Raw genomic sequence first — 14771 nt, 5'->3', positions numbered from 1 at the left:
TTAAAAAGAGGTTTGAAGATTCTGTATTTATCTCCAGAGATTAGTGACAAAGAGTTTTAAGTTATATCACTAAAAGTGTTGAGTTTTGATGACAGAAAATACACGAAAGACTACATTAATATACTTTTTGAATATGAAAAATTAAATCATAGCAATTAAAAAGTCAAAAATTAAATAGATGGAACTCACAAATCTTAAATACTAAAATGAAATTTAACTTTATTAGTAGAGGCAACTAAACCAAAATAATGCGGTCTTTCCAAATTAAAATAAAAAATTCAAAATGATTGAATAAGCAAAAATATTGAGACATCAAAATAATAAAATATAAAATTTGAGGAATACTATATATTTAAATTTTTTATGAAATAAGTTTAATTATATTAAATAATAAAATTTAAAATAATATTATTTATAATTAATATTTATTATATTAGACTAAAATTAATTAAATTTAATTAATAAAAGAATTTAGACAGGTATCATTATTCATAAAATATATCCTCCATCGAGATATGCTTAAAACAAAGGCAAAATAATAAGAATACCAATTGGGCATAACTTTATAGTAAACAAGCAAGCAATGCATTCGTTGGCAAAAATTATGCCGCTACCATTTCGTGATATTAAATATAGGTTCTACCTTATCCAAAAATATTTCTTATATATATATATATACTTACCAAAAATGAGAAAAGGAAAACAAATTGTGTAATGCATGATTCACCTCATTCATAAAGCCCAATGAAAAACCACGCGAATTTATTTATTTTAATATATAAGTGACATTTTATAAGAATAATAACTATTAGTTATCAATCCTTTAATTTTCATAAAAAAAATAAAAAATAAAAGCTATATTAGTTGCCAACTTTTGAAGAACTTAAAATAGGCTAATCTATCGCGAACTTTATCCAATTTTGACAGCCAACACATTATGGAATTTAATTTAATTTAATTAATCATTATGGACTATTTGAAGCCAACCGTTTAGGATATGATAATCTATCCCCATTAATCAAAACTCGTCAAAACCTTTCCCAACTTCTTGCAGTGGACAACGGCTTGAAGATTTCATCAAGGAAAAGTATAAAAAATTTTGAGGTTGAAAAAATAAATATAATATATAATCATTTTTTTATTAAAGATAAGAGACTCGAACTCACAACTTCTTAATTAAGTATGGAGAGATTATACTATTTAAACTATAATTTATTATCAATATATATAATCTTTTAGATTGATATAAAAGTTAAAATTTATTTTTTTCAAAATATAAAGCAACATATGAAACGTATTTGACGGTTCTTATTAGTTTTGATTTTGTTTATATTTTATTTATTGAATTTAAATAAAGTTTATTTTTTATTGACATTTATAATTTACAATTAATGGAGAATAATAAAATTTAAAAATAATAAATGCCAAGAAGTTGTTAAATTGAAGAGTAAAAACTAAAAACTGTGCAATATAGCTGATGATTTGTTCATTTTCTAGAGGGAGTGATAACAAATCTGTTTATTGCCTATTTCGAAGACACAACATGCAAAATAGACCTACTTGTGAAATTGGCTAAAAATACACAAAAAATATAAATAATATACTCTTTACAAAAAATAGAAATTAATAATTTTTTTAAATAAAAAGCTATCATATTCAGTTATATATATATTTGAATTACTTGTATTATAAACATAAAATTTCACAGCTAGCAAGTATACAATTAAATGTATTAATATATTCTTGTACTACTCTTTCATTAATAAGAGCCGTTTTTATTTTTTTAATACATTAAAAAATTAGTGTATTTAGACAAAAAAAAAACTTATATAGATACATTAATTTTTTAAGATTTAGCTAATATGTGTTAAGATTATTATTTTTAAAAGGTTTTAAATATTTTATTTTCATAGATGCACAATAATTATATTAAAAATCAACCTTTGCACAATTTTTATAATAAATTTTTTTATTAATAACTTTAATATGCCCTTAACTAAACCCAATTTTTTTATGAACTTAGAAAGTAAAATCCACAGTTATGTTAAAACTTAAAATGGAGGGAGTCTTAAATTTGAAATTGATAAGGGGAAAATATTAATTCCCGTTGCACTTGCACCTCATGAGATTATTGGTTATTACATCACCCCACAGGAAACCAAGTCATGTGAATCCGCACGTGGCAAGCCGAAGATCGCGCGTCCAGCGATAGTGAATTTTGACCCGTACGATGAGATGACTTGGATAAGGGAGCACGAGGGATGGCGAAGCAGCGAATCAAAATCCCGGTTAGATGGAGCGAGCAACTGTCGGGATTCGAGGATTACTAGGACACGCGTACCCAACAGAAGCCGTCCATAAATGAGCGTGCATGCAGAGCTGTCAGACACGTGCGTGGGCCGCTCCGGGCCAAACACGGGCTTGGCCCACCTTCCGTTAAACGACAAACACTAACCAAGCGTGCAAACCCATTTTAAATTTCACTCCACCCTGACCAAAAACCTAATTCACTCCACATTTTCTTCTTTGTTTTTTATTTTGAGAAACAAATTAAAACAAAAAAATTGATATAAGAGTAATTAAACTTTTATACTTTCATTTTATAAGAAAAATCAATTTACAGAAAAAGTTTACATATTTATTCAATTGTGTATACTACATAAATAAAAGAAAAGCAAAGTGGGTGTTTTCGGCTCGGCTTGATAGATTTCTCGGCTCACATGGCCCGTTTGTATAGCTATCAAGTTGCCATCCCATTTCTTTTTCTCTTTTTTTTTTCTTCATTCATTTATAGCCCTCTCTCCTTGCTCACTCCATTAACATTCTCATTCTCCATCATCCACAATTTTCTTCTTCCTCTTCTTCTTCTTCTTCTTCTACCTTCTTTTATTTTTAATTTGTGTGAATATTATTAGTACCTTGTTGTATGTTACTAGTAGTTGATAGATATGGGTAGTAATTACAAAGATTTGGCAAAGGTGAAGTGGAGAAGGAGAAGAAAGAGGCAGCAGGAGGCAGTGGGGAGGAAGATGAAGAAATTACAACGCCTGATTCCGGGCGGAGCGGGGCTGAAGGCCGACCGCCTTTTCCTTAAGACGGCGGAGCACATCACGCACTTGAGGTTTCAAGTTAATGTATTGCAGGCTCTTTCTAAGATATTCAACGCTTGATCATCACTGCTTCCATCTTCTTAATTATGTGACTAATTGTTACATAATTAATATATGCTATTATCATTATTATTACATAGTGGCTTTGTAAACTCATCTCAAATTCATTTAAGTTTAAGTAAGCTCTCTTCTACTCTCATCTCTTTTAGCTAGGGACTACTTTTTTTTTTTTTTTTCATATTGGAGAGGTTTTTACTTTTTAAGCCTAGCTTTGTGTTATTCATGGCACGAAAGAGAAAATAATATGTAGAGCGTATAATTTTAATATTATATATAAATAATTATATTAAGCAATTTTTACCATTAAAAACATATATTTTCCTTGACTTTTTTTTATCACCCATGCATTTAGTTCAATTTTGTAGTATTTTGCTTTAATTTTGTTGGTTGTCATAAATTATTGTCAATCTGTCATGGATCTAAATTTTACCTAAGAGTATGTTGTATGACTAATAAATTACTGTATATACAAAATAGAATTTAATTTTGGAGAGTGCTAAGTAAACAACGGCTATCTTGAACAACATAAACAATCACCAATCAAATAAAAATACATTATAGTTTAATTTAATACTACTAATTAAATTTAAAATTAATTTATTCTTTTAATCTTTTAAATTTCTGATACTTATTTAAATGGACAAATGAGTTACTAGGCCACCAACTTAAATTGATAAGATTCAATTATTACAACAGCATTAATATGTACACGTATATGAATAATAGGCATATATGATATATACTGTCATTCCTGTTTGATTTTCTCTTAACTATTTAAATTTGAATTTTAGAAGTCTATCATTATTAGGTTTAAAAAGGAATACTTATATTATCATTGGTTAATTATCATCATTACTATTTAGTGTGGTCACGCGAGGCTAGTTAATTTTGCTGTTTGTTATTCCAATAGATTTTGCAGTTCGTTAATTACCCAAAAAGAAAAATGTGTAATTCAGTCAAGAACGGCAATAAGCCAAGCAAATTTGTTTTTCTGCTTTAATAGTTTAATACTATTTGAATATGTCATGAAATCATCTCGAAAATTAAGTTTATAAAAAAAATATATAAATAATTATATCTTTAATATTATTTAAATATTTTTTTTAAATTTGTTAAATTTTTGCATAAGTGTTTATTTTGATTTTTATTTACCTTATACTAATTTTTTAATATTATATTATAAAATTATTTATTTCAAAAATTTAAACTAATAGTAAAAAATAATATTTCTAATAAAATAAAAACATTCTATCGATGTGTTGACCAATTGCAAGAGAAAGAAATCAAATTGGTGGTTTTGGAAGTAAAGGAAGAAGAAGTGAACGAGTTTCAGACATTTAAATTTTCCTTTAGTTTATGAGTTTTGAATAAGGAAGGAAAGGGATTTGGAGAATTTAATATATATTTTCATAATTTTATTCTTTATTAGGATATTAAAGATAAAAAGATAAATGGTAATAGAATAATTTATTAAAAATAAAAATGTTATTTAAATTTAAATCTTATAGAAAAATCTTCAATTTGGAGATCTTGAAAAGTCCTCAATTTAAATTAATTATTGTTTTTCGAATATTTAAACTCGTAAATAATATTTAGCTCTGGAAAATCTCTCCCTCCTTCAAAATCAACTAAACTCGTGAGCATATCCAAATGATAATTAATTAATTAATTAATATGAAGTAATATACCAAATTAATTCTCAAAAGATTTTATAATTTTAATCGGATAGTTTAATTTTTAATAAATTTTAATCATCACATCAATTTTTAATATTTTATTTTATTAAACATATTAATTCTCACATCAAAATTTGATAAGATGTTAGATAAATTAATTTTTATTGTTTATTTAATAAAAATATATCATTTATTAAAAAAATTTTAAAATTTTAAAATCAATCTCTTTATATAAATGAATAATTTGATATAAAGATTAATTTGTTTAATGAAATAAATATTTAAGATCTAATTTAATAATTAAAATTTGTTAAGAATTAATTGGCCAAAAATTTATGAGGATGATTTGGGTATTATTGTGAGTTGAACCAAGTTACCTATATTACCTAAAAAACAAAAGACTCCCAAAAAAGCAACATGCCAATGAGCGAGTCATGATGATGATTACTAATAATTATTGTAATTAGTAGTTAGTACTTTAATTTCCTTTGCGTGTTACAATCAACAAGTCATTCAGTGTTTTGACTTTTATGATGTTTAGTACGAAGTACATGACCATTGCCGATCTATGAAGATATGATGAACAACGGATGCATGTGTATATACTTGTAAACATTAATTAATGTGACATACATATTTAATTTCCACAGCCACATAACCAATTTCCTCTACTCATAAATTGAAAGACCAAATTGCACATAGAGTACAACAAAATCAGAATATTCTAATTTACTCTCTCTCTTTAACTTGGATATATAGATTTTTATGTTTTATTTATCTACGGCATATTAATTAATAATTAAGTGTCAAGAGCTACTTACTGGTCAGTAAGAACAACCAATAGTGCAACCTTTTCAGGTTCACAATAATTAGTGAATAGGCTTCAATACTAAAATTGATGAACTTGCACTGATTAATGATTTTATAACGATGTTGTAGTCATGTTTCACCGTTTAAAGAATATATATACAATATGGGGACTTGTTCCTTAATGGTAGTAAATTCGAAACAGCACACCATAGGCTTAGACTTATGTATATAATATTATATAATATAAGACAGAGTGAATATCCCACCAAATTCCTCACAATTACTTCGAAAGGATAACGAGGTTTTCGAAAAAATAAACACTCAATCCGGCTTTTGATTTTTTTTTGGGACTGATTAGTCCCTATGAAAAAAAAAAACCAACATTTTTTATGACCCAAAGATTAATTAGTCCCATAAAAATAAAGATCAGAAGCAGGATTAGTTATTTTTTTTGTTAAGAACCTCGTTATATTTCGAAATAATTGTCAGGGCTGTTTAGGGTTTTTTTCTATAAAATATTTTTTTATTAACTTGTAAAGTATATTTAATTTTAATTTTAATTTTATTTTAATTTTAGTATGTGGTTTATATAATAATTAATATTGTGAAATTTATAAAATGACACTGGCAATAATCTCGCTCAAGCATCACAATTCATAATATCATCTCTTCCTAGAGAAATTAGCATATATATAATAAATTAAAAAGATAAGTATAATTATTCACTCAATAAAACAAAATAAAATTCATGCAAATATAGAAAAAGTAAAAAAAAAAAAAAAAAACCATAGCAACCTCTTAAAAGTGGAGGAGTGGTCGAATCAACATTAAATAAAAATTACATATGTATCTGCAAGTATACTGAAAGAGTGAGTCTCTAATAAATTTGTGACATGAAGTCATAAACTCAGTGGCAAGAGAAGAGAGGAAGATGTTAGAGCCAGAATTGCCATGTTCTAATAATATTACAAGACCACATGCAACTGCAATGTCAGACAATTGAACGTGGACTCCATGGCCTACCATTCATTAATAATTTTTCTTTTTTTTTTCTCTTTTAATACTATGAAATTAGTTTTAACATCTTTGGGTGGGAGACATCTTCGTTTGAAATCTTTAATCCATTTTGAGACCGCTCCAACTCAACTTTCTTTCTACTCTTTTTTCCATCATCTTCTTTTGAGTTTATTAATTAATTGTTATTCACAATATTATTGTCTGTTTCTAATCAAATTAAATAATGCTCAAGGTTGTATGCTTTTAAGCTATAAATTATTGAATCAAATATTTTTACTAATATAATTAATGTTTCTTAAACAGCAAAGAAAAAAAAACTGATTTTACACTTAATCAATAATGATAGTTAAAATGCTAAATGCGTAGAGACCACATTCTAATCAATGACACATTGAGTGTGTAAAACTAATACATCTGTTTAGAAATATAAATAAGTGAATATTTTAATAATGATAGTTTTTAATAAAGATTACATCGTAAATGGTTAAAAATTCAATTAAACATGTCAATCTATTTAACGATTTACAATATAATTTTTATGTGAAGATATTATGATTAAATTATTTATCATACAAAAAAGAATTAAACTTTTTTCTTTTTCTTTTAGTTAATATATTCATTATGCAAAGTTTTTTTTTTTCTTTTTTGGGTCAAATAGATTGGATGCTCCCAATCTTAATAATTACAAACTCACTCACATTATATTACATATACAATATTTAAGGATTTCATCCACTACTTGATCAATTGGCCCATAGTCAAATCTGTTTCAAACTCGAATATACTTGTTGTAAGATATACATGATGACTATTAAAGTAATTTTTTTGTTGGTAACTACTAAGAAATGCTTTACCTGTCATTATTCAATAGGGTATTTGTTGATCGAATTCGATCTGCATATCCGTAGTATTTATACGAATCTAATCCGAAATTACGGATATTGATCCGATCTGTCAGGCTGTTGGATCGAATTGGATTTGATTCGCACACTAATTGGATTAGATTGCGAATTTTAGGAAAGTATCCGTATATTCGCGAATCTACAAAAATAAATAAATAAGTAAATATTTTTTTTGTTTTATTTCAACTAATAATTATCATATATGTTATATTATTTTATTTTGTTATTTAAAAAAGTATGTTTAATAATATTGTTACGTGCTGGACTTGTAAGGTTGGCCCGATCGTTCCAGGAGGGAAGCCCTTTGTCTTGGTTTCCGTCTGGGGGCCTCCGTCCCTTTTGTGTGTGTGAAAAAATGGGAGGTGGTACCTACAAAGACATTCAGATGCCTAAGTAAGCAGGGTCTAAGCAAGTTTAGAGAGTATGAGAATTTAGCGATACCTGAGGGGTGTCAGTGTACTTATAGTGGTGAACCCATAACCACCGTTGGAGTAGTTCCACCTTTCAAGATGGATAACCGTCCTTTTATCTTAAGGAAGTTGAGATTTGACTCCTAGAAGTGGGTTGAGAGATTTTAGGGACAGTTACCTTTTAAATAGGTATTATCTGCCAGCCAATTTATGTTCCGACTTCTTTGTGGTGGAGCTTTCGTCAAGTCCGACCTCTTGAGTGGAGGTCGATTGCGAGGGAAGGCCAATCTATGAATTGAGCCTCTTTATCTTAGTTGATCCTGTGCTTTAGTGTTGGGTCAGGGTATAAACAAATATTTTAAAAATAAACATGTGTAATAGAATGAAAAAAGAGAATTCTATTGATATTTTTTAATAATAAACTTTTTAAAATACTTTTATATTTTACATATATATCCGATATCTGATCCGACCTACAAATATATGGATTAGATCTAAATAAAAAGTTACGAATATTGGATCCGATAATTTTAATGTAATTGGACTGAATTTTGGTCATATTTGTTCGGAGCCCCATTCACCATTGCTCTTCAAGGTTTAAAAGGTTTGGAATTCTGATATATGACTACTAAAGTAATGCTTTGGTTTTTGTATATATGACTACTATAGTATATGGGTGTTTCATTTTTCTCGGCCCTAAAAGTGTGATACATAGGCTTTTCCAGTTTAGAATTTGGGCTTCTTAGTCAAAACAAATCCAATAACAGATTTTGTGTTTTGGGTTGAAGCTTAACATGTGATGTTGACTAACTACAACATTGGGCCCATTTACTGTTATGACTCAAATAGTGTCCTACACAATTAACCAAAAAAAATGATGTAAAATAAAGGCCTAGGAGGCTAGGACCCTAAGCCCTAGAGTAGGGACAACATGGATCATAGAAGTAGCTCTCTTTTCTCTTCTTTTGCTATTGATTTGATTATTCTCCGAGACAGGGAGAGAGTCAGAGGCAAGTGTCTTAGAGTCCCGATTGAGTTAGTGTCGAGTCCTCAGGTAGCTGAGAAATGATGATCATTTCCTGCAATTAAGGTAGGTCAACTGCAACCTTAACCAATTTCTTCAGCATATACTTCCCTTCAATGTGACTTCCCCAGACATCATAACCCTTTTGTTTTTCCACCAAAGTTTGGAACTTTAATTTCTATTTTTCTGTTTCTTCCAGCAAGTGCAAGGATTTTATGTGCATGTTCATTGTTTGTCAAAATGTCTGAGTTGGGTTGAACACCTAAATAAGCAAGATTCCAACTTCATATCAAGCTGTACACATAGTTGCAATATCCAAATACTGAGAGTCACAAGCCACGTATTCTAGAATGTACTGGGTTAACTTCCAAATCTGTCATAGTAGTGATGCTATCGAGATCCCCAAAATCCTACCTTTATCTTCTTCCTCTTCTTGTTCTTGTTCTTCCCCTTACAAGAAACAATTAGAATGAACCCTGCAGTGATTTTCATCATAGTGATCTTAGCTATTGTGTTCTTGATCTCTGGTATCATTCAATTGGTTGTTAGATTCCTCATGAGGCAAAGGTCCTCTTCTTCATCAATTATACAATCAAATAGGTTCCCTGACATGTCTGAACCTGATGCATACCAGAGACAGTTACAGCAACTCTTCCATCTCCATGATTCAGGCTTGGATCAGGCCTTCATAGATGCTCTCCCAGTTTTCTACTACAGAGAGATCATAGGTTTGAAGGAACCATTTGATTGCGCAGTTTGCTTATGTCAATTCTCAGAACAAGACATGCTGAGATTGCTTCCACTTTGTAACCATGCTTTTCACATTGACTGCATAGACACATGGCTCATGTCTAATTCAACTTGTCCCCTTTGTAGAGGGAGCCTCTATGATCCAGGGTTTGCATTTGACAACCCAGTTTATGAATTTGAGGGTCCAATAAGGGAAGATGGGGTTTCAGGGAGTGGTGTTGGTGTTGGTGAGGCTGGTTCTGCCAATAACAAACATGGAGAAAGTCACATAATGAGTGGGAAAAGGGTGTTTTCTGTTAGGCTTGGGAAATTCAGGAGCTCAAATAATGGTGAAGGCGTGGTCATGGGAAGAGGTGAAGGAGAGAGTAGTAGTAGCACAAGTAATTTTGATGTGAGGAGGTGCTTCTCAATGGGGTCTTTTCAGTATGTGGTTGCTGATTCAGATTTGCAAGTGGCTTTATGCCCTGACACCAGTGGCAGTATGAGAAAATTGAAAGGAAGATTAGCTCCACAATATGGAAATTCTACTTCCATTGATGGGGATATTGAGGGGGAAAAAATCAACATTGCTAGAAAAGGTGAGAGCTTTTCTGTTTCAAAGATTTGGCTATGGTCTAGGAAGGATAAGGTATCAAATTCCTCACCAGAAACTCATTTGGGTAATTCTCATGTCACCGCAACTTTGCATGGATGAACAGAGGGATCAAGGTACATGAAACTGCTCAGATTTAGACATATTTTCAATGAGTTCACTCTCAGATCTTTCATACTTTGATTATACTTTTTAACTGATAATACTTGTAAATTATGCTACAAACATCAATTGAGAATCTATGTCCTTTGGGTGAGAGTTCAGAGTTAATTTCTAGTTTTTGTTAGGAAAAGCATACTTTTTATTTATTAATAATATTATTTTTTATTTGTTTTTTTTTTTACAAAATCCTATTTCTGGATTAGAAGTAGCCATCTGTTTTGTTCCGGAATTTCCAGAAAAGCTATACTTGGTTGCTTGAATGAAGAAAAAAAAGAAAAGCTTTGCTTGTTGTGGTCTTACGAGGAAAATGAAGAGACAGATCAATGTAGTGATTAGCAAAAAACACAATGACAAGAGATGATTTCAACAGTATTTTAGAATGTGGTCCCTTGGTGCCATGTGATGTTTTTGTTTCAGTGACAGAAGTGTAAGAAAGAAAGAAACTAAAGTGTAAGTGTCAAACTAGGAGTTGCTTTTTGGATGCTTTGGTTTTCTGCGGAGGCATGCTTTTATTTTAAACTTGTTTGGGTTAAAAAGAAGTGAAAGAAAACAAGCAAAGCGTTCTTCCATTCCTTTTCTATGTGCTGGTTAACATTTTGATCATTATTAAGATGAAAAGATGGGTGGAAAGTGAGTCAAGGAGTTTTTTCTTTATGTTCTACCAATCTAATTATTACACATTTCTCTTTTTCAAGTTTTGGCTAATAGCCTCTCCCTTCATATTATGATGAAAGATTGTTTAATTTTATTAGTTGTTTTTTTAGCGTTAAATCTAAGAAGGTAGTAGTTGAAAAACAAGGAAAAATAGTTAACTTTCACACAAATTATTTAAAAGACGGTACACATAGTAGCATATAATTGAGAGGTAAGAAAATTGATATATATAAATATTGAATGATCCATGAAAAATTTTATACTCATAATTTATGTAACTCTGGGAAACACAGTATTTCTAATCTACATAGTACGAAATTCGTTTTTCCTTTTTAAATTCTAGTGAAAAAATTTTTATATCATCCATGGATTTTTTATCTTCAATCAAGTTCCTTAATGAGAATCAAATTCTAACCCATTTCCTCAATCAATGAAGATAAAATGTAAAACTTACCGATATCACTTCCCAGTTCACATACTATGTATTATTATAACCCTATACTCTGGTAGAACAAGAAGGCCAAGAATTGGTCAACTCCTTTAGGCTTAGAAACTAAGGCAAACATATAAAAGCCAACAAGGGTCCCCACGATGCTAGGCCTTGTAAGGAGTAAGGACACCATTATTTTCCGATAATTCGACACCTCTTCAAGTTGGTCACCGACACAAGATAATATATAAGCACAGGGTGAACCAAAAACCAAGAAAAATTAATGTGTTATTATATAATACGTAGACTTATTAAAAGCTTACTTTACTAAATGAGTGGTTGGTTTGGTTAAATCGTATTCCCATTAAGTAATGATACCAACTATGGACGACAGAGACTCCAAATTTGGTTTTTCTTCCTAATTAAGAGTGATTGGAACTTTGCAATATTATAAGCTAATGACTCAAATCCAATGCTTTGATGACTAATGTTTTGCACGGTTTGATGCGAGTCTAATGTGGGGACGACAGTTAAACATTAAGTTGTATACTTGTATCGTGTTATGTGTTTTGTTGGACAAATCACAAATGCAAGTGAGTTATTAGCTTGACCTTTTGATTTAATTACACTACCATCCAACTATTATATTATGTAATAGCTAGGGTTTTTACCCTAATAATATTACGAGAATATAAACTTTTTAAAATTACATTAATTTTATTTTAATATTATAAATTATAACACAAAAAATTTATAAAATCAAATTACTTTTACAAAAAATTATATGTAAGAGATAAAAGTTTTCATCGGATAAAAAGATCATAATTTTCGTAGATAAAAAAATTAAACAATAAGTTTTTTAGGTATTAATTTTATATGAAAGAGTTTAATTTTTTACTAATAATTAATTTTAATATTTATTATCTAAAACTTAAAAAAAATTTAATGTGTATATTTTTATATTTGATTAGGTGTTAAGTCTATTGCACAAAAAAATTAATTTTCATACTTATTATTTAAAAATAATATACTCTCTCTCTCTCTCTCTCTCTCTCTCTCTATATATATATATATATATATATATATATATATATATATATATATATATAGGTATTAGTATAAAAAATTATATTGATAGTTATAAAATTAACTCAAAATTAATATTTTTTAAATAATTGAATCTTGATTCTAATTATTAAGTATAATATTAGTGTTTTCTTTAAACTGTATGTAATAAATATTTGTAGAAAGAAAAATGAAGATATAGTTAGAAAGATAAGTAGTAAAAATTTAAAACTAATAAAAAAATATATAATAATGATATTTTTTATATAAATAATATTATGAGATTATTTTTAATTATATTTAAATTTTATGAATTTATTTGAATTATATTATTTTATTAATTTTATTTTTTGTAGAAAAAAAGGTAGATAGAGATATAGAATGAGACAAAAAAAGAGAAAGATAATGAAGAAGTAGAGAAGAAATTTGTTAATTTTGAAGGAAAAAATTTTATTTTAATTATAATAAAAAATATCTCATGATACATTTTAGTTTGTCAAATTAATAATAAAAAATATAAATTATAAGTTATATATAAAGTGGGGAGGATATAGAGAAATAGTGAAAGGGAGAGAGATAGATAAGAAGATGAAAGAATGAAATTTATTAATTTTGAAAAAAAATATTTCATCTTAATTTTAATGAGGGGTGTTATGTGACACATTTTAGTAATTAAATTAATAATATAATATAGCTATATTTTAATTTAATTTTAATTGTAATTAAAAATATCATGTTGCTTATTTTGATTATCAAATTTATAATTAGTCATTAGTAAGTAGTAACGATATATAAGAGAGATAGAGTGGATAAATGAATAAGAGAGATAGAGAAAGAGAGAGAGAGAGAGAGAGAGGAGGAAAACTCTTTAAATTTGGAGAAAAAAATTTGATTTCAATTGTAATGAGAGAATGACATACGATATATTTTGATTGTAAAATTAGTAATATATAATAGATATAAGATGGAAATTCAGGTGTAGTCGACTTCACGTGAAGTTGATAATTGAGAGCGATTAGATGATTTGACTGATTTAACTAAATTTTCATTTAACGACTCTCACATCACAACTATTAACTTCATGTGAAATCGACTGGTAATGAGTTTTCACTTAGATATAATAGATTATGATAACATTTTTCATTTTGTCGAGTAGTCCAATACAACGCGTAATGAAGTATAAAGAAGTTACAAGTTAGACGTGCAAGGTGGTCTAAAATCTATGACAGCCAAATCTCAAAAAGTAGCATTGTCTTTGTGTTGAGGTAACTCTGTGTATCAAAATTAATTTGAAAGTTTGAACAATTCAAAACTCCAGCTAGTAATTTGTTAAGTTTCCTTGTGTATTTCTTTTCAAATGTTATTCCTATCATCTGAGTCCATACTTTTTAGTTAAACAAATTGCATTATTATTTCACACTAACTATAAAGTAAGGGCTATACAAATACCATATACTAATGGAACATAAATGTTAGTTGCCTTTTATTATTAAATGTTGAGTAATGGTTGCCGCAGTGATCATTAGTAAACGATGATATGTTAAAATCCATTTCATAATGTCATTAAAAAAAAACCCATTTCATAAAAAAATGTTACATACAATGCCTACTAGTCTAAAGATGATCTAGGATTCTAGGTGAACATAGATTTATAATATATGCAGTTATCATGTTTCAGAGTTTAAACCCTAACGATAATGAAAGTTCTTGCCTGGCTGCAAAATGTTAAATTCTTTGAATTTAAGTCTTACATATATAAAATAATATTTGGATATTATGTGAATTTAAATCATGTTGTAAGGATTTGAATTAGAAAATTTTAAAATAAACATAAAATAAAATCTTAATAAATACTCTAAAAGCAAACTTTTTAAAATATTATAAATAAAAATTTAAATATAAACATAAACTTTTAAATTTTAATACATTAAAAGGGCTAAAACTTTTTATTTTAACTCTTTTAATCAATATTTTCAAAGTGCTTTATAGTTAGATCTTACACAGAAATTCATAATATTGTAATGTGATGCTCCTATACACTAGACTCGTCATTAACATCGGATCTATAAACCATAAATGAATTAATTTAACGATCCCAAAACAACTGGC

At 28.3% G+C, this 14771-nt stretch overlaps 1 protein-coding gene across 3 annotated transcripts; it reads left to right on the top strand.

The window, feature by feature from the left end:
* Positions 1-8935: 8935 nt before the first annotated feature.
* LOC112791821 (RING-H2 finger protein ATL46) lies at positions 8936-11167 on the top strand. Of its 3 annotated transcripts, none has more exons than XM_072212735.1 (3): positions 8936-9075; positions 9209-10467; positions 10720-11167. In XM_072212735.1, exon 2 carries the CDS (start codon positions 9479-9481, stop codon positions 10451-10453), a length of 975 nt encoding a protein of 324 aa, XP_072068836.1. In that variant the 5' UTR covers positions 8936-9075; positions 9209-9478; the 3' UTR covers positions 10454-10467; positions 10720-11167. The 3 variants fall into 3 exon arrangements, with proteins under 3 accessions (XP_072068836.1, XP_072068835.1, XP_072068834.1); XM_072212734.1 differs by having other exon boundaries at positions 10717-11167; XM_072212733.1 differs by having other exon boundaries at positions 8959-10467; positions 10723-11167.
* Positions 11168-14771: the final 3604 nt, after the last annotated feature.

The sequence above is a fragment of the Arachis hypogaea genome, chromosome 13 (genome assembly GCF_003086295.3).
Source record: "Arachis hypogaea cultivar Tifrunner chromosome 13, arahy.Tifrunner.gnm2.J5K5, whole genome shotgun sequence".
NCBI lineage: Eukaryota > Viridiplantae > Streptophyta > Magnoliopsida > Fabales > Fabaceae > Arachis > Arachis hypogaea.
This window is presented reverse-complemented; position numbering and strand designations above follow the sequence as displayed.